At 52.6% G+C, this 19,949-nt stretch overlaps 1 protein-coding gene across 1 annotated transcript in view; it reads right to left on the minus strand.

The window, feature by feature from the left end:
• Positions 1-3,361: 3,361 nt before the first annotated feature.
• The window catches only part of ZHX2 (zinc fingers and homeoboxes 2), a 152,977-nt gene continuing 136,389 nt past the window's right edge, over positions 3,362-19,949 (minus strand). The window contains exons 3-4 of the mRNA XM_062188047.1: positions 17,176-19,896; positions 3,362-4,553 (exon numbers count right to left, since the gene is read on the minus strand). Coding sequence (XP_062044031.1) covers positions 17,180-19,690 — 2,511 coding nt within the window. The 5' untranslated portion in view covers positions 19,691-19,896 and the 3' untranslated portion in view covers positions 3,362-4,553; positions 17,176-17,179. The remainder of the gene's footprint in view (positions 4,554-17,175; positions 19,897-19,949) is intronic.

A 19,949-nucleotide genomic window follows, 5' to 3' on the forward strand; every position in this document is an offset into this window, starting at 1 on the left:
CCAATCACCTAGGGATCCTGTCAGATGGCAGATTCTGATTCAGCAGGTCTGGGTGAGGGCCGGAGGGTCTGCATTTCTAACAAGCTCGCAGTGTTGTTGCTGCTGCGGGGGCCACATCGGAACAGCAAGGACTTAGAGCACCACCCAATGCTGTGGCTGCCAGCTGCATGTGTTGATTTAAGTTTCAGCATCTTTTCTTTGACTTTTACCTTGTAGCCTCACCATCCCATCAGAGCTCACTGAGTTTCTAGTGACAGAAACACAATCTTAAAGGTTTTAGGGGTAGGTATTTGGTACATCAGTTAAGGTGCCACTTCCTGTGCTGACATCTGATAATGGAGTCCTGGGTGTGAGCCCCTGCTCGGCTCCTGATCCAGCTCCCGTAATGTGTACCCTGGGAGGCAGCAGGTGATGGCTCAAGTCCTTGAGTCCCTCCCTGCCACCCATGCAGGAGGTCCAGATTGATTCCTGGCTCCTGGGTTTGGTGTGGTCCAGCCCTGGCTGCTGCAGGCATCTGAGGCGTGAACGAGTGAAATGAGCGATCTCTGCCTTCCAAATGCACAACACTTACTGAGGGTTTGAGCTTTCGTGAGAAAGAGAACTATAGGGTCTGATGTGGCATAGCGGGTTTAGTTGCCTCCCGTGATGTCAGCATACCGTCTGGGTGCTGGTTCATGTCCTGGCTTCTCCGCTTCAGACTCTGCTTCCTGCTGCTGTGCCTGTGAAGACAGCGGAAGATGGCCTAAGTATTTGGGCCCCCGCCACCCACGTGGTCGACCCAGATGAAGGTCCTGGCTCCTGGCTTTGGCTTGGTCCAGTCCTAGCCATTGAGGCCATTTGGGGAGTGAACCAGTGGATGGAAGCCCTCTCTTTCTCTTTGTAGCTCTGCCTTTCAAATAACTAAGTAAATCTTTAAAAAAGAGAGAAACATATTGGTTTTCATGGAACTGACAGGGAGCTGGCATTAGGAATACAGGGTCTAGGGACTCAAATGATGTCATCATTGTTGAATTCACCACCACCATCATGGTCACCATCATCATCAATATCATTGTCATCTTTTTTCCTTCTTTCATATCTTCCTCTTCTTTGATTTCTTGGCATCATTCTCTCTACCTACAGACTGCCAAGGGCTTTGGCACTGGTGGCTCCAGGCTAATATTATCATACTCACCAACTGAATGGTAAAAGGCATCTCTTTCTTCTAGCATCTGACTGGTCCTGCTTGGGTCTTGTGCATGGGACTGCACCTGTCTCTGTGCTGGAGATCCCAGGGGTCACTCTGTGGGAGGGAGGTGGCCCACCATGATGGGAAGTCCCCCAGTACCAGCTGAGTAGAAGGGAAGAGGAGTTGCCTTAAAGAAAGTGACGGATGCAGAGAGGTATGGCACAGAGAAAAGCGGTGGATGGTTGTTCCACCCCGTTCTCTTCACCTCACTGGGAACCCTGTCTATCTATTCCCTCTAAGAACGTCTCTTGGGGCTGGCGCTGTGGCACAGCGGGTTAACACCCTGTCCTGAAGCGCCAGCATCCCATATGGGTGCCAGTTCTAGTCCCAGCTGCTCTTCTCTGATCCAGCTCTCTGCTGTGGCCTAGGATAGCAGTAGAAGATGGCCCAAGTCCTTGGGCCCCTGCACCTGTGTGGGAGACCTGGAAGAAGCTCCTGGCTCCTGGCTTTGGATCGGTGCAGCTCCAGCTGTTGAGGCCATCTGGGGCATGAACCAGCGGATGAAAGACCTCTCTGTCTCTACCTTTCTCTGTAACTCTTTCAAATAAATAAAATAATTTTTTTTTTTAAAAAGAACTTCTCTCCTAATTCTTACCACTCTCTCTCTCTCTCTCTTTTTTTTTTTTTTGACAGGCAGAGTAGACAGTGAGAGAGAGAGACAGGGATAAAGGTTTTCCTTTACCATTGGTTCACCCTCCAATGGCTGCTGCGGCCTGCGCACCACACTGATCTGAAGCCAGGAGCCAGGTGCTTCTCTTGGTCTCCCATGTGGGTGCAGGGCCCAAGGACTTGTGCCATCCTCCACTGTACTCACGGGCCACAGCAGAGCAGGCCTGGAAGAGGGGCAACTGGGACAGAATCCGGCGCCCCGACCGGTACTAGAACCCGGTGTGCCGGCGCCACAGGCGGAGGATTAGGCTAGTGAGCTGTGGCACCTGCTCTTACCACTCTCTTTTAAAAAAATTTTGAGATAGAGATCTACACAAACAGCAGGTGGATAGATGCAGATATAGGTAGATTGGTCTCATTTGTTAATTCGCGCCCCAAATGTCCACAGTGGCAGCTGTTGTCATGGGGTTGGAGCCAAGATTCCAACCCAGGTCTCCCATGTGGGTGGCAGGGACTCCAGTATTTGAGCTCCCACTGCTGCCTCTCGGGGTTTCTACTGTGGAAAGCTGAAGTCAGTACTCTGATGTGGAATGTCGTCATCGTAACCGTGAGGCCAAACGCCCACTCCCCCTGCTCCTCTTCCCTCGCTCTCGGTGGAGAGACAGCTTGACATTCTGCCGGATGGCTGAGAGCGCCGCTGCCATCTTCCTGGTGTATTTTCATCCTGACCAATTCTTGGGCCTTTTTCTCTGGCTTCTTCAGGGGTTCGATAGTGTCTCACGCTGCCTTGCTTGGAGAATTCATGCCAGTCGCTGCCAAGTGGCATGAGGGGGAGGCGGTCGCCTGCTGTGGGGCAAGCACTGGAGATGTGGCTTAATGGGCTGGAAGGACCGGAGCGCGTGGGGTGATGGGGTCCACAGAGGTCCAGGTGCTGGGAGCACGGGCGGGGGAACCAGCGCAGGCGAGAAGCCAGCCACAGCCATCGTGAACATTTTTAAATAACAGAAGGGCAGACTCGGAGGGAGTCCTGGGCTCCTGGCATCCGCGTGGCCTAGCCCTGGCTGGTGGACATCTGCGGGGAATGAACCAGCAATGGAAGATTCTGTCTGTCTCTCTGCCTTTCAAATAAAGTGAGAATAAACAACACCTTAGAGAAATGGGAGTATCCCAGTTACGGTCACCAGCAGCCAGCGGGGGTCACTTACCTGATGTTGCAGAGCGCGAGCCAGGCCATCAAGGGTCTTCTCACACCTGCTCCCACGTTCTTCTGCACAGTGTTTAAGGATCGTCTAGTGTGAAGACCCTGGAGAAGGGGCCTGGACGTTCCCTCTTGGTGTCAGAGAGGGGCTGCAGCTCCCTGTGGCAGCAGCCTGCGTTGAAGTCCAGCTGACAAGGCCGGATCCCCCCAAGGATGGAAAACAAGAATGGTGGCCACAGGTTGGAACAGGAGGTGGCCGAGCAGATCTCAGGCCAAACCCTCGGGAGCCAGCCAGCCAGGAAGAACGAGGAGCCGAGGAGCAGGTTATAAAAACGTTTAGTCTTTGCTTTATTGAGTTACAACAAATGAGCAACAAGTTAGAAAAATTGGTTTTATTCAAACTCCCTATTATTTTATTTGTGCAGTGTACTCAAATGGGGGGCAGTGGGGCACAGGAAGGATTGCAGACATAATTCATATTGCAACATTTACACCTTCTTTAAAAGTTAGGACTAAACTGGGGAAAAAAAAGTGCACTCAGGTATCTAAAATCGGCCCAGAAACAAACACACAAACAAATCAGTTCATGGTGAGGCTTCAAGCTGAAATCTCATCAAATACCACACCGAGAAAGGCAGTTAAGAAGAGAAACGAAAACTGAAGTTGTTCATCTTTGTACCATCTAGATAGGAAGATGTTTTCGTTGTTTGTTTTAACCTCATAACAGCTATGGTAATGCTAACAAATGCGGGAGCCCGTTAGGCTGGTATTTAAACAGAAGCTCTGAGGGGGACTGGCCCCTGCTCCCCAGTTCTCCTGGTGCTGGCTGGGGCTGGCAATGCGAGGCCAAGCAGTCGGGCAGTGGGACCCAGCTCCTGGCAGTGCAGAGAGCCCGGCACGGGGCTAAGGCAAGGGCACCGAGGTGGCCAGCGGGAGAACTGGAAATGGGTCTGATCTGGAAGATCCGCCATTTGTAAACCGTCTCCTGGTGAGCCAGAGGCCTGAACCTCAGCCCTTCCCACTGAGAAATCTCCCAAGTTTCAAGCTACCTTTAAAAATAGATTCTCCCTACTTACAATCCAGTAGATACAATGGCACTAATACTAATACTCCCTCCCCCGTATTAGTAACATAAAAATACAAAAGAAAAAGAGAAAAGCTTGGTGGTTAGCCCTCCCTCCTGGAAAAAAAAAACCTTCCAAGGTAGTGCTGGAAAAGGAAGTTGCCCTCGATTAAAAAGGTAACAAAATTCCCACATTGTACAAATCGGTTCCAGTAGAGCAAGAGGTGGGGGCTGGGCAGGGGAGCGACGCTGTCCAGGGACCCATTGAAAATGCAGTAGTAGGACTTTGGCACTATGAACAGTTCCCACGGGGCCTCTGGGAGGTGCCTGCAGCAGAGCTGGGTTCCCGCACCTCCAGGCACTCAGCTCACTTGGAGTCCCCGGCGAGGGTGGCCCCTGGCTGGGAGGGGACTTCTCTCTTCACAGAGTCACCAGTGGGGCAGTTCCGACATGTCCTGGAAGGACGACATGAAAGCAGAGAAGAGCTGTCAGGGAGAGAGTGGGAGGGGTCAGGTCTGCCTCTTCCTAGCTACCCCGAGGGGTGAAGGCTGGCGGGGCCGGGGAGTCCTTGCAAAGCCACCCTGCTGGGCTCGGAGGAGAGACAGATGGCCTTCCAGTGTGGGGCCTGTCCTGGACAGGAGTGTATTTGCTGAGCGCAGTCTGACATTAGGGGAACCGGCTCCGCAATCAGGCTTTTACAAACGGGATGCCGGCATTTCTGGGCAAGCGGAAGTGGGGGCCTGGCATTCTTTTCAGCATCACAAGACCCTTTTCTCTTTCCTAGAGAGGCAGCCTGTCACAGCGGCTCCTAAAAGGCCCTGGAGTGGGACAAACCTGGATCGAGGCCCCGGCTTTCCATTTAGCGGCTGTGGGACCTTTCCTGTGTGACTGTTTCTCTAGGGCTTAGCTCTCACCCTGTAAAATGGGGACTATGCCAGCACCCATCATTTCTGGTGGCTGTGATGACTAAATGAGCCGACCCCAGCACCTGGAATAGTGCCTGGCACCGGGGAAGCAGTCGGGATGCTTGCATTGCTTCTTATAGAACCTTTCCAACAAGGTCTTTGGACTACTTCCATTACTTCCAAGTAGGTAAGAATTAAATATTTTTTTTTAACACTGACTCTTAATACATACATAGGTCACACATAGTAAAATTTAATGCCTACATCAACTCTAAGAGATGTAGAATTATTGTTACTATTATTCTCATTGTACAGGCAAGGACACTGAACAGAGAGAGGCCAATTAATTTACCCAAGGTCACACAGTCAATAGGTGGCAGAGCCGGGATTCAAGCCCAGGCAGTCCGTAGAGGCTGCTCCTAGCCCGCAGTACCTATTACGAGCTGGTATAGGGAAAAAGGTTAATTCTTACGTACTTGGGAGTAAGAGAAGTAGCCCAAGGACCTTGTTGTGGGTTGAATGGTGTCTCCCTCCAAAGTACATCCTCAAGTCCTAACCCTACTTGGAAATACCTTTACAGATGGATACTGCCACTGGTCTAAACAGGAAAATTAGACACGAAGACAGACACAGGCACAGAGAACATGAAGACGGGGCCAGGGATCAGGGTGACGCTCCTGTAAGCCAAGGGAGGCCAAGGATGGCCCACAGATCACCAGGAGCCAGGAGCCAGGCATGGAGCAGACACTCCCCACAGCCCCCAGAAGGAACCAACCTGGCCCATGCCAGACTTCATCTCCTGAGCTGCAAGATCAAATTCCTGTTGTTTGATCCGCCCAGCTTGCGGTGCCTTCTGGAAGCACTGGGAAAACTAGATCTCCATGACCCCTTCTGTTGTCGGCTGCCAGGTTCTAGGGACCCTGAGAAGGGACTCCCAGTGGGAGGTTCAGGGCTCAGGACACAGCTAGACTCCATGACAGGCTGGAAGTGATGGACAACATCACTTCCCGAAGTCCCTGGCTCTTGGCTGCCCTCCTGGCAAGGCTGTTGGCCACTTCAGGGGCCGAGAAAGCCCCGGGAAGTGTTCTGTGTGCAGGAGACCAAGAGCAGGAAGAGACTTCTCAGCTGCAGGCAGCAGCCGATCGATCGATCGTCATTGGCTCATAGTGGCTGCATGGTAAACACACCCACATTCCTGGGAGTAAGACTGGGTGCTGGGGTGAACACGTACAGGAGAATCCTGGGGGTGCATGCACATTTCAGGAGTGTCCTTGGAGTGACCCAAAGTCATCAGCCCTCAGAGCAACAGGTGTCCTTCGAGCCGATGCTGCCCATATCACTTCTGGCACAAATGGACCGGAGGCTTGGGGAGAGAAAACCGTCTCCCCAGCCACATGACTGCTCAGGGGCACAATAAAAACAAAACAAAACAAGCCAGCCATGATCATCAGGATCATGACAGCGACAGCAGCTAATGCTGCTCCCACACTTGAGCTTCTCCCACAGTTGACACGCGTCAGGCTTTAGCTCTTCTTAACATGGCCCAGCTCTTTCACCCCTCACTGCAACCTGGCAGGCAGGTGGCTACCGGGCCCGCTTGTCAGTGACAGAATGGAGGGCTTGGAGAGACTAAGGCTGCGTTTAGAGCAAGGGACTGGAAAGTGCTGGGTCCCAGAGTCCACCTTGGCCAGTCCAGCTTCAGACCCTGTGGTCTGGGTCATGCATGGGGCCCCCTGGTGATGGGAAAGCGTGCATCTGCTTCAAAGGCTGGGGCGCCCCGGTCAGACCCCATCCTCATTGCTGTTCCCAGACAAGCATCCCACATCCCCTGGCTGGGCACAGCCAGCCTCCTCCCCCTCCCCTCAAAGGGACAGGGTCATCCTCAGCAAGTGGGCTCCTTTACTGCCTCGGGGAGGGAGGCTGCTGCCCGCTGGATCCCCCCTGAAGGCTCTCCAGGCCAGGAATCCAGACCCAGGGTGGGCAGATCACCCCATGTCTCCTCCTGTGCAGCACAGTGGAGCCATGGGAAAGCAGAACTCAGCGTCCACGGCTTCCTGGGTATGTGCCTAGGTCAGTTCTGTAACTGCCCTGGGCCTCACTGCCTTTCCTTTGATATGAACTCATATTGTTTCCTTTAAAAAAAAAAGTTTATTTTTTATCTGCTTGAAAGGCAGAGTGAGAGAGAGCGAGTGAAAGAAAGAGATCTTCCATCCACTGGTTCACTCCCCAAATGCCCACTACAGCCAGGGCTAGTCCAGGCTGAAGCCAGGAACCAGGAGCTCCATCTGGGTTTCCCAGATGTGGGGGCAAGGACCTGAGCACCTGAGCCATCATCTGCTGCCTCCCAGGTGCAACAGCAGGAAGCTGGGTCAGAAGTGGAGCAGTCAGGATTTGAACCAGCGCTCCGATGTGGGATGCAGCATCTCCAGTGGTGGTTAAAACCTGCTGCACCACAATGCCCACCCTTGAGCCTCCCTCTGTCATACAGGACTGCCAGGCGTGCCAGGCACACAAATCCTCCACAAGCCAGGGGCTCAGGAATACTGCTTTGTTTTTCCCAAGGAAGGCTGGGTATAAGACAGGGCCTTCGGTGTAGCAAGTTACCTGCGTGAATGAGTGGACCCATTTTTTCCCCTCTTTCTCTCATGCATGAAACTGAATGGTGCCTCTTCAAGGGACAGACAAGTGCTTGCCTTTTAGATGCACCTTGACGTTAAGGTAGTTTCTCGCCAGCAGTGTTTTTATGGTTCCTTGTGCAATTTTTTTAAGGACGCAAACTTGCATAATCCTCTAACTATATGTAGTAATAATTTAAAAAAATTCCCAAACAAGATGCTTAAAACACACACACACACACACACACAGAGAGAGAGAGAGAGAGAGAGAGAGAGAGATTGCAAGGCCAAAAGGATGACCTGGAGAAAAGGGAGAGAGAAAGCCAAGTTTTTCCCCTTGGCTCTTGCAGAGGCCCCAGATGTGTGTGGATGGCTCTGGGCCCTGGAAGCACGCTCAGGCCCACTTGGGCTTTAATTTCCCTTTGACCTTTCCCAGGACATGTGGCAGTGGGCAGGCCCAGGCTGTGAGGCTGGGAAGATGCAAGAGCCAGAAGGCAGGGGCCTGATCCCTCTCCCAGGGTGTCTGCTCGTGGCCCCAGCCCAGGGGCCGGTCGAGTTGGAGCTGAAGTGAAGAAGGGGATCCGTGGGTACGTTTAGTCTTGTCTCTTGGACAATAAGTGGGTCCCGCAGGTCCCTGCCCATGCAGCTGGCGCTCCTGGCTCTACTTGTGTTCACACAGGAGGAAGCAGTACAGGACAGACATGCCCCGACCGTCGTCTCCCCCCCCCCCCCCCTTCTCTTCACCCCCAGCAGTGGACATTCGGCCCTGAATGTGTTTCCATCCCAGGCTCCTGGGCACCGGTCCTGGAAGCTCGGCCAGGGCTGTGCTCCCACACCACGGTGTGACATATCACGCTCCCCTACTAAAACCGTTGGCCAGCTGCCCGCCAGCCAGCTGCCCGGGGACCAGGCCCCAGGGCTCCTGCAGCTCCAGGCCCTGCAGGCTCCAGCTCTGGGCTTGCTCAGGAAAGCCTCTGCTCCCACCTCGCCTGGGTAGGCATTCCCACCCTGGAGCTTGTTGGCACGGCTGTCACCACGCCGACTTCAGATGGCCCAGTTAACTGTCGGTGGATGGCAGGCCCGCGAGGACTCGGACAGTGTGTGTTGTGTTCACTGCTGACCCCGCCAGCCCTCCCTGCAGTGTCTGCTCACGAACATTCATTAATGAATGAGAAACGGGAATGGAGCACAGTGCTGTCAGAGTGGAGTCCACATCTCAGTGTGGCCTTGTCTTTTAGGGACTACGGCTGGGCGTGGACTTCACAGCCCCCCCCCCCCCCCCACGCACGGGGCTTCAATCTGCCTGGTCAGACATTCATGCTGCAGAGGCCCTAGGCCCTGAGGGGTCAGTCACCTGGTCCCACAGCACCCAAGCTCAGTCCTGGAGACCTGCAAGGCCTTGTGGCCCCTAAGGGACGTTTCTTCCAGACACATGGCTAGATGTCCCTACTCTCTAATGGGTTCCCTCCCGGGACAACAAAGCCACTGTGTCCCAAAGCTGTCCCTTTCTGTCTTGGGGACATGTTGGTGTACTGAAAAGTACTATCAAATTCTTTAGTAAAATCTGCTTCTCTGGTACTTTACCCTTTGGGGAAACCTTGAAAAGAAAAACAACAATAGAATTCTTTCCCCTTGGGGCCAGCTTTCTGCTTGTTTTCAATTTTCCCTTGGAGGCTTTTCCCTAAGGCTCTGGGGCCTTGGGAGAGAACACTGTACTCCAGGAGAAAGAAAAACACTCTGGGGAGACTTAGTTTCTCTCCCTAATGAGAGGGATCTTCAAATAGCTGATGGAAAACGCATTTTATGGGGGCCTGAGCTGTGGCACAGCGGGTTAATGCACTGGCCTGAAGCGCTGGCATCCCATTTGGGTGCCAGTTTGAGACCCGGCTACTCTACTTCCGATCCAACTCTCTGCTGTGGCCTGGAAAAGCAGTACAAGATGGCCCAAGTCCTTGGGCCCCTGCATCCATGTGGGAGACCCAGAAGCAGCTCCTGGCTCCTGGCTTCGGACTGGCTCAGCTCCGGCCATTGCAGCTGTTTGGGGAGTGAACCAGCAGATGGAAGACCTCTCTCTCTCTCTCTTTCTCTCTCTCTGCCTCTCGTCTCTTTCTGTGTAAATCTGAACCAGTGGATGGAAGACCTCTAACTGTCTCTGTCTCTGCCTCTCCTCTCTTTCTGTGTAACAATGATTTTCAAATACATAAATAAATCTTTAAAAAGAAAAGAAAGTGCATTTTATGAAAATCTATGCATGGGGGCCGGCGCTGTGGTGTAGTAAGTTAAGGCCTCTGCCTGTGGTGCCAGCATCCCATATGGGATTCATGTCCCCGCTGCTTGTCTTCCAACCCAGCTCTCTGCTATGGCCTGGGAAAGCAGTGGAAGATGGCCCAAGTGCTTGGGCCGCTGCACCTGCATGGGAGACCTGGAGAAAGCTCCTGGCTCCTGGCTTTGGTCTGGCACAGCTCTGGCTGTTGCAGCCACCTGGGGAGTGAACCAGCAGATGGAAGACCTTTCTGTCTCTCCCTATCTCTGTCTGTAATTCTACCTCTCAAGTAATAATAAAAAAAAAAGTTAAAAAAAACCTATGCATGGATTTCCAGATATTTTTGCACTACAATAAACTTACTGTTTAATTCCACTTTTCTTCAAACTTTTTGGAGTACTCTCATATTTCTTTTCTCTCTTGGGGAGGTGTAGGAAGATAACCGTTGTTCACATATTGAGTATCTGCTATCTGCTAAGCATTTTGTACCATTGTCAGCTAGAAACTCAATTAGCTTCTGTTTTGCTGTTGTTGGGCAATGTGTTTTTGGCTTAACTGTAGTCCCCTCCCCTGTAGCTAATGTCTTTTCTCTCTGGCTGCTTTTTCTTTTTTCCTTTGTCCCAGTTTTACTGAGATGTAAGTGGTCTGCGAAAAACTGCATGCAACTAACGGATACAGTTTGGTGCGTTTAGACTGGTGAATACAGCCGTCGCCACAATCCGGCACCAAACACACTGAGCCCCTCCAGAAGTTTCCTTTTGTGTCTCTTCTTTTTTCTGTAGATGACAACACTCAGCCTAACTCAGTCACCGTCTTGACACCTTTTCAGGGATGCAACACTTCATGGCGGACTATGGACACTGTCCACAGCACACCTCTGGATCTGAATAACCACCGGGCAACGACTGCCCCATCCCCTGCCCATCCCCGGCCAGTCGTCTGCTCTGGTACCTGTCTGTAATATTTAAGCCAAATGTTCTTCGGTTTGGGGTGGAGGGCAAGGTCTGATTTTAACCAGAACTGAGAAGGGGAAAACGCTGGCATGGAAGAGTATTGAGCAGTTTCCCAGTGAATGAAGAAAACTTCACACCGCCTTGAGTCAGCCCCTCCCAGGCCTTGGTCAGCTTTGGCACAGCCAACCAAAGCTCTTTCCCCTGCGACCGTTTGGGGAACCTGCTGAGACTCAGAGGCCAGGAGAGTCTCCCCAGGCTGCTTGGAGGGAGGCTCACGGGGCAGCAGGTGTGTCCACTCTGCCCATCAGCAAATATCATCCAGCGTGGCTCAACAGAATCCGAGCCAATGGAATTGTGGCTGAAACTCACCAGGCAGATTCCCAAAGAGGTTCTATGTGTGGCTACGGTTCGACTCTCAGCTCCATCACTTTTTACCTGGATGACCTGGGACAAGTTAACTTTCTGTGCCTCCTTCTGATCAGCCATAAGTGCAGAAAATCATGACAACTTTGGAGAGTTACTGCGAGCACCGGATGTTACCCCTTGTTGTAGCCTCCGGATCCCCTCTCCTACCCCTCTGAGAGGCAATGAACACCCACGGGCAGGAGCTCATAAAATAGGCCCCAACAGAAAAAGTGAACTTGGAAAGGCAGGAAGCAGGAGGCCAAGTTCTCCCCAGGGAGAGCAGTGACTGCAAGTTCAGACCGCATCACGTGAGCAGGTGCTGGCTCCCTGTTCCAATCATCTCATTCAGTCCTGACAACGGCAGACACCTCTGCTAGTTAGTGCAATGGCATTCACTAAATTCATATCTTGATCCCTAATCCCCAGGGTAACTGTATTTGGCGATAGGGCCTTTAGGGGGGTAATTAAGGGTGTAGTAATGAAATCCTAATCTCACAGGAGTGGTGTCCTTACAAGAAGAGAAAGAGACTCTAGGAGTGGGAACGCAAAGAGAGACCAGGTGAGGATGTAGCGAGAAAGTGGCTGTCTACAAGCCAAGGAGAGCGGCCTCAGCAGAAACCAACCCAGCGGCACCTTGATCTTGAACCCTGGGAAAGCAGAGGTCTGTTGTGTAAGCTGCCCGGTCTCTTTGTGACAGCAGTATGCTCTGGAAACTCAATAAAGTAGGAAATGTATGGAAACTCAATAATAAAAGTCAAGTAAAACTGCATAGGCACATGGGTACTCTAGAACGTTCCGGCACCCCTCCTCCATTTACCACTAGGGCAGACAGCTCTGAATGTACAGGCTTCTCAAGTTGACTTGCCTGTTGCCCCTTCCCTGAGTAGCACAGAGGGGCCTTGAACTTTCTCCACAGGGTTACCCACACAGAACCACACATGGTCTTCATTGGTGAGACAAAGGCATTTCAAAGGCAGATTCGATTTTATGTGAGTCCACCTAGCATCTGGCTTCTAACACCTGCACGTCTGTGAAGCACATTGGCTACCTCTTAGTTCCGCTAATGCATCCAATCCCCTCTGAGCCCTGGGCCCTTGAGGATTTTTGTTTCTTTGGCCTGCAACGCTACTTTCCCCTTTCTGCCCAGTCAGCTCCTACATGTTGGCCTAATTAACCCTTCGGATTTCAAATCATCCACCTGCCTTCTCCAAACCTTAAATCTGATCAAACTTCTCCAGTCTACAGTTTAATAGCAGCATGCACCTTTGCTTCAAAAAACTTGTCAGTGCAGCAAACTTTTTGTTTTGCTTGATGAAAACTGTTCTGATTAGACCCTGGGCTCCACAGGGGCAGGGCACCCTGGGCACCAGTGCCTCCCAGAGCCTGGAATACCGCAGGCAATCCACAAATCCTTGAGTGAGTGAACCAACTCGCTTGTTAGGGATGTTTCTGGGCTGTATACTTCACCTCTTTGGGGCCCGAATCTTTCCTCTGAAAATGAGAGGACTTGGATTTCATGGTTCCTAGTTTGCTACAAGCCTCCCAGAGCACAGTGAGAACTCCCAGGGCAAGACGCTCTGTAGTTAGGTAACTGGAAGTGTAGCAGTGAACTCCCCATTAGGGACGAGAGAAGCGAGGCTAAAGGGCGTCCCTGAGAAGCACTGCTCAGTACGCACCCAGGACGGACTCTCCAACACATCTTTCTCTCAAGCTGCTTACACACACGGGAGGCAAACTGTCCCCAGCCCTTCTCCTCTGACCTCTCTCAGTCACTGGGGTGAAAGAGCGATGGTGGAGAAACAGAAAGAGAAGCTAAAAGGCTGAAATCCCAGATCCCAGATAATGGACAGTCAGGGATCTTTGTTAATGCCCAGGTCATTTCAATAAACCATCATTAAACACCTGTTGGGACTCCCACACTGGGGCTTCAGAAATGAATGGCAGATGGTCCCTGCCTCAGGGGTCTGGAGGGAGAGACAGGGAAACAGACGATTCAAATATCTTCATTCATTTGTGCATTCCTTCCTTCATTCATCCATTATTCAATCAACTACTGGTATTTGGGTAGCTAATCTCAACAGAATGTGGGGCGCACACATTTTGGACTTTAAGTGTTAGGCAAGATGGAACAGTTGGGCCCCAGGCCATAGTGGGGCCATCACTGGAGGGGCTGTGGGGGCTATGGTGGTTGAGGTTAGGCACCTGCCTAGCACATGAAAAGTGGCCTCCAACTCCACTAACCACTAAAGAACTCAGGGCAAATTTTGCATTTTCTCTGAGCCTCAATTTTGCACTTTGTAAAATGGAGGAAAATAAAAAGCTCTATCTACCTCACAGGGTTTTTGTCATTTCTCCATGACATAACAGGCATGCTTAGAAGAATGCTAAGCACATAGCTCACAGCCATAAATGCAGCTCTTGTTAGTAGCAGTAATGGGCATCTCATTTGGCCGAACACCAAGGCTTGCGTTTGACAATGTCTCGCTCAATTATGGTGTCTCAGTTTTAGGGAAGGAGGAATTTCTTTCTCAGCCTCTTACTAGGTCAGGCCTCTCAACGGGATAATTGACAAAGGGACCCAATCCAGCCAACAGCATTCAAAGGCTGGGAAAGACTCCTTGTCTTTGGGGCTAACGCTGGGGCTGAGGTGAGTCGCAGGCTGTCCTGAGCCTTGCGGAGCCAGGAGACCCAACCCTGAAGTCAGATCTTCGCTGCTTGCCCAGGTTCCCTCCTCCATCTCCCTGGATCCTCGTCCTCACATGTGTAGCCGTGCAACTCCACTGCAGGTTCCTAAATAGCTATCCACTTAAATAGGGCCATCAGCGACTGTTTACAAATTTCAAGAGACCCACGTGCTTCATTCCTAAAAGCTAAAGTGATCGGAAGAGATTCTCCCTCTCCACCTAAGAGTCTCCTTTAAGGGGTGCTTCTGTGCAGGACTTGGGGGAGCTTTCGGATGCCAGCCCCGGTGCAGCTGCAGCCCTGTGCTCCATACGACTGGCCTCTGTGCTATCAGGAGCCATTAGTGCTGTCCAGTGCTGCCGGGTGTTGCACAGAACTTAGCACGGATTCCAGTTCACACTTGTGGCATTTATCACAAATAAATATAAAGCGGGGTCCCTGGTTGTTCCCATTTTTTTTTTTTTGCAGGGGAGACTGGTGGTTCCTCCATCTCTGAATTGTCTGATGTTAGTTCAAGAGCCAGTTTAAAAATCCCTGGGTGTGGGTGGGTCCAATCAGAAATGAGGAATTTCTGCAGAAATGGAGCAGTAGAGAGAGCAGCAGGAGGAGGGAGGACTCCTGGCTGAGCGAGGTAGGGGGAGTTCCCTGTCTCTCAGTCCCATTTTTGGGGTTCTACAGACACAGTGTCACCCCTCTGGGAGAATTCAGGAAGAACACGCTTGGCCAGAGTACCGCGCCCCAGCAGGTCCTTCCCTCTTCTCTCCCAGCGTCCCTGTGTCCCCAGGGGTTCTCTCCATGGGTTTCGCTTTCCTTCCTCCAACTCTGTTTCACTGGGGCCTCAGAGGGTGGCAGGCAGAGCCACGGCCCACCTGGACGAGGGGGAGAGGGGCCCGGGTGAGCTGCTGCCTCTGGAGAAACCCGCCCCTCCCCCAGCTCCCCAGGGATACAGGGGTGCTTAGCATCCTTAGAGTCAGACAGCACTCACAGCTGGTTCCGCACAGCTTTTGCCTGCTACGGAAGATGTGGCTGCTTCTCACCGTTCACTGAACCCAGACTCCACCTTCTGGCCATGGCACACCTCTCTTGGTTCCTCAACCACACCAGTCCTGGCCTGTCCTCTGGACCTTGGCCCTGCCCTTCCTTCCACTGGAACCGCTCTCTTCCCTGCCTGCAGGGAGCCCCTCGTCTGTGGTCCCTGGCACAGGTGGCCTTCCCGTAGGCTCCCCATACAGCCATGCACGTCCTCCTCTACCACACATGTGCCACACTGGCTTCTGAGTGGAGGTACCCTCTCCTCTGTCCATGGCGTGATCGAACTTCATGTGAACCAGCATGGCTGCCTGTCTTTACAGCCCAGCACGGAGGGTGGCACACAGTAGGTGCTCAGAAGTTACTGACTATGGAACTGTACCCTGCTGGCTACATTGGGGTTGGAGGAAAAAGCAACCAAGCAGACTGCGTTGCGGGTCAGAAGAGATTCAAGGACAGAGGACGGGGCAAGCAAGCAGCGCTCAGGTGGACAAACGACTTGCTTCTTCATTTCAACGAGGGAGGCGTGGGCCAGACTGGTGGCATCTTCCCAGAAGGCAGGAAAATGGCCAGAGGCTGGAATAAGCCAGATGGATGCCTTTGCATCTCCTAGCCGCCCTGCTATCCCAAGCTCCCACAAGCTCCCTCTCCTCTGGGCTGGTGCTCACCCATGGCCCCAGGGTGCATGTGGTGGAAGGAGAAGACCTGGTGGCACCCGGGGCCGGCCCCTCATTGCATGGCTGCAGGAAAGGCTCAAACAAGGTTGCCAGAGGACTGCACCGATCGGCCAGATGGCTTATTTCTGAATAGAGGAGCAGGTGGGTGAGGCGGCCAGCCAGAGCTGTCCCAGTTCATTGACACGGTCACGGGCGCTTCCAGGACTCCCTCTGGGCACTTAAAACTACTCTGGAGGTTCTTACCTTTATTGCAATATTTTGAAGGACTGCTTCTGTTGGTTTTTAAGTGACCTCTGGGGAAGCAAGGCCACCCAGGCAAACTGTCTGTCCCCCTCTTCGCTCCAAGCTGCCTGGGGACAACCTGGCAAAGGAAGACCTTCACTTCCTGTCCCCTCCTCCCAACCCTGCTCCCTTTCTCACCTCACCACCAGGCAAGCGGCTGTGCTTGGTCCTTGATTTGCACAGACCTCCTGGGAAGCACAAACACCAGGGGTTTCTGTGGCACATCCCATTAGTAACCATGGTAACCTCCCTTCCCTGGCCCTCCTGGCTCCAGATTTAAAGGGGTCCTGGGGACTCAGACTGGCATCTTCCTTTAGCCAGGACAAGGCCAACACCAAGCACTGTGCGAGACTTTGCGATAAAGACAAAGAACGACTCAGTAAACTCACTCGGTCAACCTGGATGCTGGATCTGAAACAAAATCTGCAAAGGGAAAAAGAAAACAGGCAAGGGGAAAGGACCCCGCTGGTCACGTTTGCTCTTCAGAGCAGGGGACACGAGCCCTGTGCAGGAGGCAGGAGCCTGAAGCTGTGATCCAGACAGGCCACAGGGGCCAGGGCTGCCACCCTGAGCACGGGAAGCCTCAACTTTTCTTCCTTTTTCAAAGAACCTTTACAAGGAGCTCCTCCACAATAAGAAATAGGAGGTCATACATATACCCGTGTGCTCCCCTAAGCCATTCCACGGTGTATACGAATTCCACAGCACCACGTGTGATGGTAAACACAGGCGAAGCCTCCCGACGTGGAACCACCGAATATTAACTACTCCAAAATGCAACATTTTTTCAGTGTCATGAGGCCCACATGTGGGAAAATCCATACCATGAAACCTTGTATCAGATGCAAAATTATTCAAAATGCCATACAAATTATTAATAGGCTATTAATAGGTATCTATAAAACACAAATGAATTTCATGCTTTGTCCTAGGTCCCAGCCCTGAGATGTTGAAACATGTCAAGATTCAAGTACTTTGGATAAGGTATATACAACCTGTATATCATGGCAATGGTATATTTAATGTATGTTAATGTCACTGTCAATATAGATTGACAGTTTTTACTTGTCAATTGACAAATTTTCTAAAATATTTTATAAATTTATAATTTCTTTTATAAAAGTAAATGTATTAGCCAATTAACAAATAAAAAAGAACCCATCATCTGTGCCAACATCTGTGGACCCAACACACATTTCAACTGTGCAGTAAGAAGAGAGGAAACCAGCCTGCCCCCTGTGGCCTGGGGGGCACAGGTGCGATTACCTGTCTAGGCCTGGCCAGGCTCGGCGGGGACGCTGTCGCAGTCGGAGTCGGCCAGGTCGGCCGCGCCTTCTGCTGCCGTGTGGCTCCAGCTGTCTGACCTGTCTGAGATGACGTCCTCCTCCCCCACTGTCACCTCCACATAGTCCACAACGCCTGACTCCTCGTTCTCGCCGCCCGCGCCGTCCCTGCTGCTGCCCTCTGACCGGTCCAGCGCGGCCTCCGAGGGCTTGGCAGGCAGACAGTCTTTTGTGGGCTCACTGCCCACTTTCACTCTGGGTACCAACTTCTCCAAGTCCTCTTCGCAGAGCTTTGTGGGGTCCTTGTAATATTGCTGAGCCGTCTCGCTCCCATTCTTTGGGCTCTCGGCAATGGGTTTTGTTGGCTTCCTGGCCACAGCATCGTAGCCGTGCTCATCCTCCACGTGCTGTGGCTGGTACTGCTCCATCCACTTTAAGGTTCCAGTTTTTAGCAAGCATCTGTTCTCCTTGAACCAACGCACAATCTCAGTTCGGACCAGGCCAGTCTTGGCCGCCAGCTGGTCATACTCCTGGGGAGTAGGCCACTGGGTTCTTGCAAACGTGCTCCTCAGGAGATGAACCTGCTCCTGACTTTGTGTGACTGCTGGTGAAGTGCTGGGCAGAGAGCTGGCTAACTGGGCCCCAGCGAGCTGGTCAAGCCTAGACAGAGCACCATTGGGGGATGCCACATCTGAACCTTTGGTGCCAGACCCCATGGAATCCAAGACAGCTTGCTCCATGCTGTCCCGAAGCTTCCGCCTCTCGGAGAACCAGGAGTCGATCTCTCGCCTGCTCAGCTTGGTCTCCACCCTGAGCCGATCCAGTTCTGCCTGGGTAGGAAAAGAGCTTTTCAAAAAGCTGTCTTCCAGGAGTTTAACCTGACCCTGTGTTTTCTCTTTGAACTTCTGGGGGGTAAAGTCTGGGTAGGCGTGGTACGTGCGACCATGTCGGGAGGCCGCGATAGCCAACTGGTCTTTGGCAAGGGATTCGCTGGTGATGTGGACGATGCCCCTCTGACACCGATACCGGTGGTCACTGAACCACTTCTTGATCTCGCTCCTGGACAGGCCGGTCACCTCGATGAGCCGGTAGACCTCCGCATCGTCGGGGAACTGGCTCTGGAGAAAGCTGGCCTTGAGGTGCGCGATCTGTTCCTTTGTCTTCTTGCGGTCGCTGGCCGAGGTGAGCGGGGAGCTGACCACCTTGGGTGGGGGCTCTGGCACCTGGGCGATGTGTGGACGCTTGGGCTCGGGGGCAGCTTGGGGAGTCACCAAAGGTCTCTTCTGGCCGTGGTTGGTCACCCCGGCCACAGCGAGCGTGATTGGGGAGCAAGACACTGTTGTGGAGCCGCTGGTCACCTGAGTGAGCACCAGGCTGGTCTGGCCAAGGATCTGGCATGGCAGAGCGGTCTGGAGGATGGGCTGTGACATCTTTGTGGGGGCCAGCTGGGCGGGCAGCACAGTGATCGTCGGGGGCACCGACTGGATGGTGCCGTTAAACATCTTCTTCCGGGCCTCCTCCACCTCCTCTGGGGACCAGCTGATGCCATGCTTCAAGCGCTGGGTGGCAAACCAGATCCTGATGTGCTCTTCTGGGTGCTTGGAGGCAGCTGTGAGCCAGGACAACTCCGCCTGGGTCGGGTAAGGGAACTTGTTGAAGGAGTTGATCATGGTGGCGTTTGTATCCAGGGCAGAGTTGTATTTGGTAGTGTTCAGCGGGACGGGGACCTTGGGGACGAGGTTGATATTTGGTGGCAGCTGTACAGAAGGCATGACGTGTCCTAACGTGTCTTGGAGGAGCTCCACGCCACCGAGCCTCGAGAGGATCTCAGCCGTGTCCGTCACCAGGCGGGCGGTCCCTTCCACGTGGTTCTCGGGGGTGGCCTCCTCGGGCTTCTTGGGCACCTTCTTGGCATCTGCTTTGGGTTTTCCTGGCTTCATGATGGGGGTTTTACTCACTGAGATCCCAGGGTCAAGGTCACCACTCCCAGGGCCACTAGTGGTGATGGCCACGACGTGGTTGGTGGTTTCGATGGACTGCTCCAACACAGTCTGATTATTGCGCTTGATCAACTTCAGCTTGAAGTTGGTCTCCCCGGGGTGGAACTTGGAGTTGTGGTCGGACAAGGAGTCGTACTTTTTGGTGGTGAAGTTACATTCGGCACACACGTAGAGGGGGTTGAGAATCACGTTGGGGTGCTGCATGTCCACGTGCTCCGTGAACTCGTTCAGGTTTTGCGTGGAGTAGGGGCAGTATTTGCATTCGTAACCACCTTGGAGTTTTTTGGACTGGGTTTCTCCCGTAGATTTCACCTCTATCACTTCATTTTCTTTGGAAGGGTTCTCAGGTTCTGGTACCCAACTGTCCTTGGCCATATCAGGCTGTGCTGTGCCGGCCCCTTTTTCTTTGGCCCTGTCTGCTTCCTCGGGTACATCCTGTTGCACCATTTGTGATGTCCTAACCATGCATGGAGTTGTAGATTTTCGTTTGCTTGCCATGCTACCTGCCTGTGTGCAATGGCTTATTTTTGGAGAGGGCAGTGAAATTCTTGGAACAAATGAGATAAAAGGCTTTGGGCTTCTTCCCCCGCAAATGGCTTTGGCTTCCCTTCAATGCTGGAGTCCCCCGTCGGAGTTTTCAGAACGATTGCAGCACAGAAAATTCTAACTGCACCAATCACTAAACACACCAGGCAGCATCATATCTGTGGGACAAGAACAAAGACGGGGTCAGTGTCTTTTCACGATGCAAAAAGAA

This window comes from Lepus europaeus, chromosome 4 (assembly GCF_033115175.1).
Source record: "Lepus europaeus isolate LE1 chromosome 4, mLepTim1.pri, whole genome shotgun sequence".
Classification (NCBI taxonomy): Eukaryota; Metazoa; Chordata; class Mammalia; order Lagomorpha; family Leporidae; genus Lepus; species Lepus europaeus.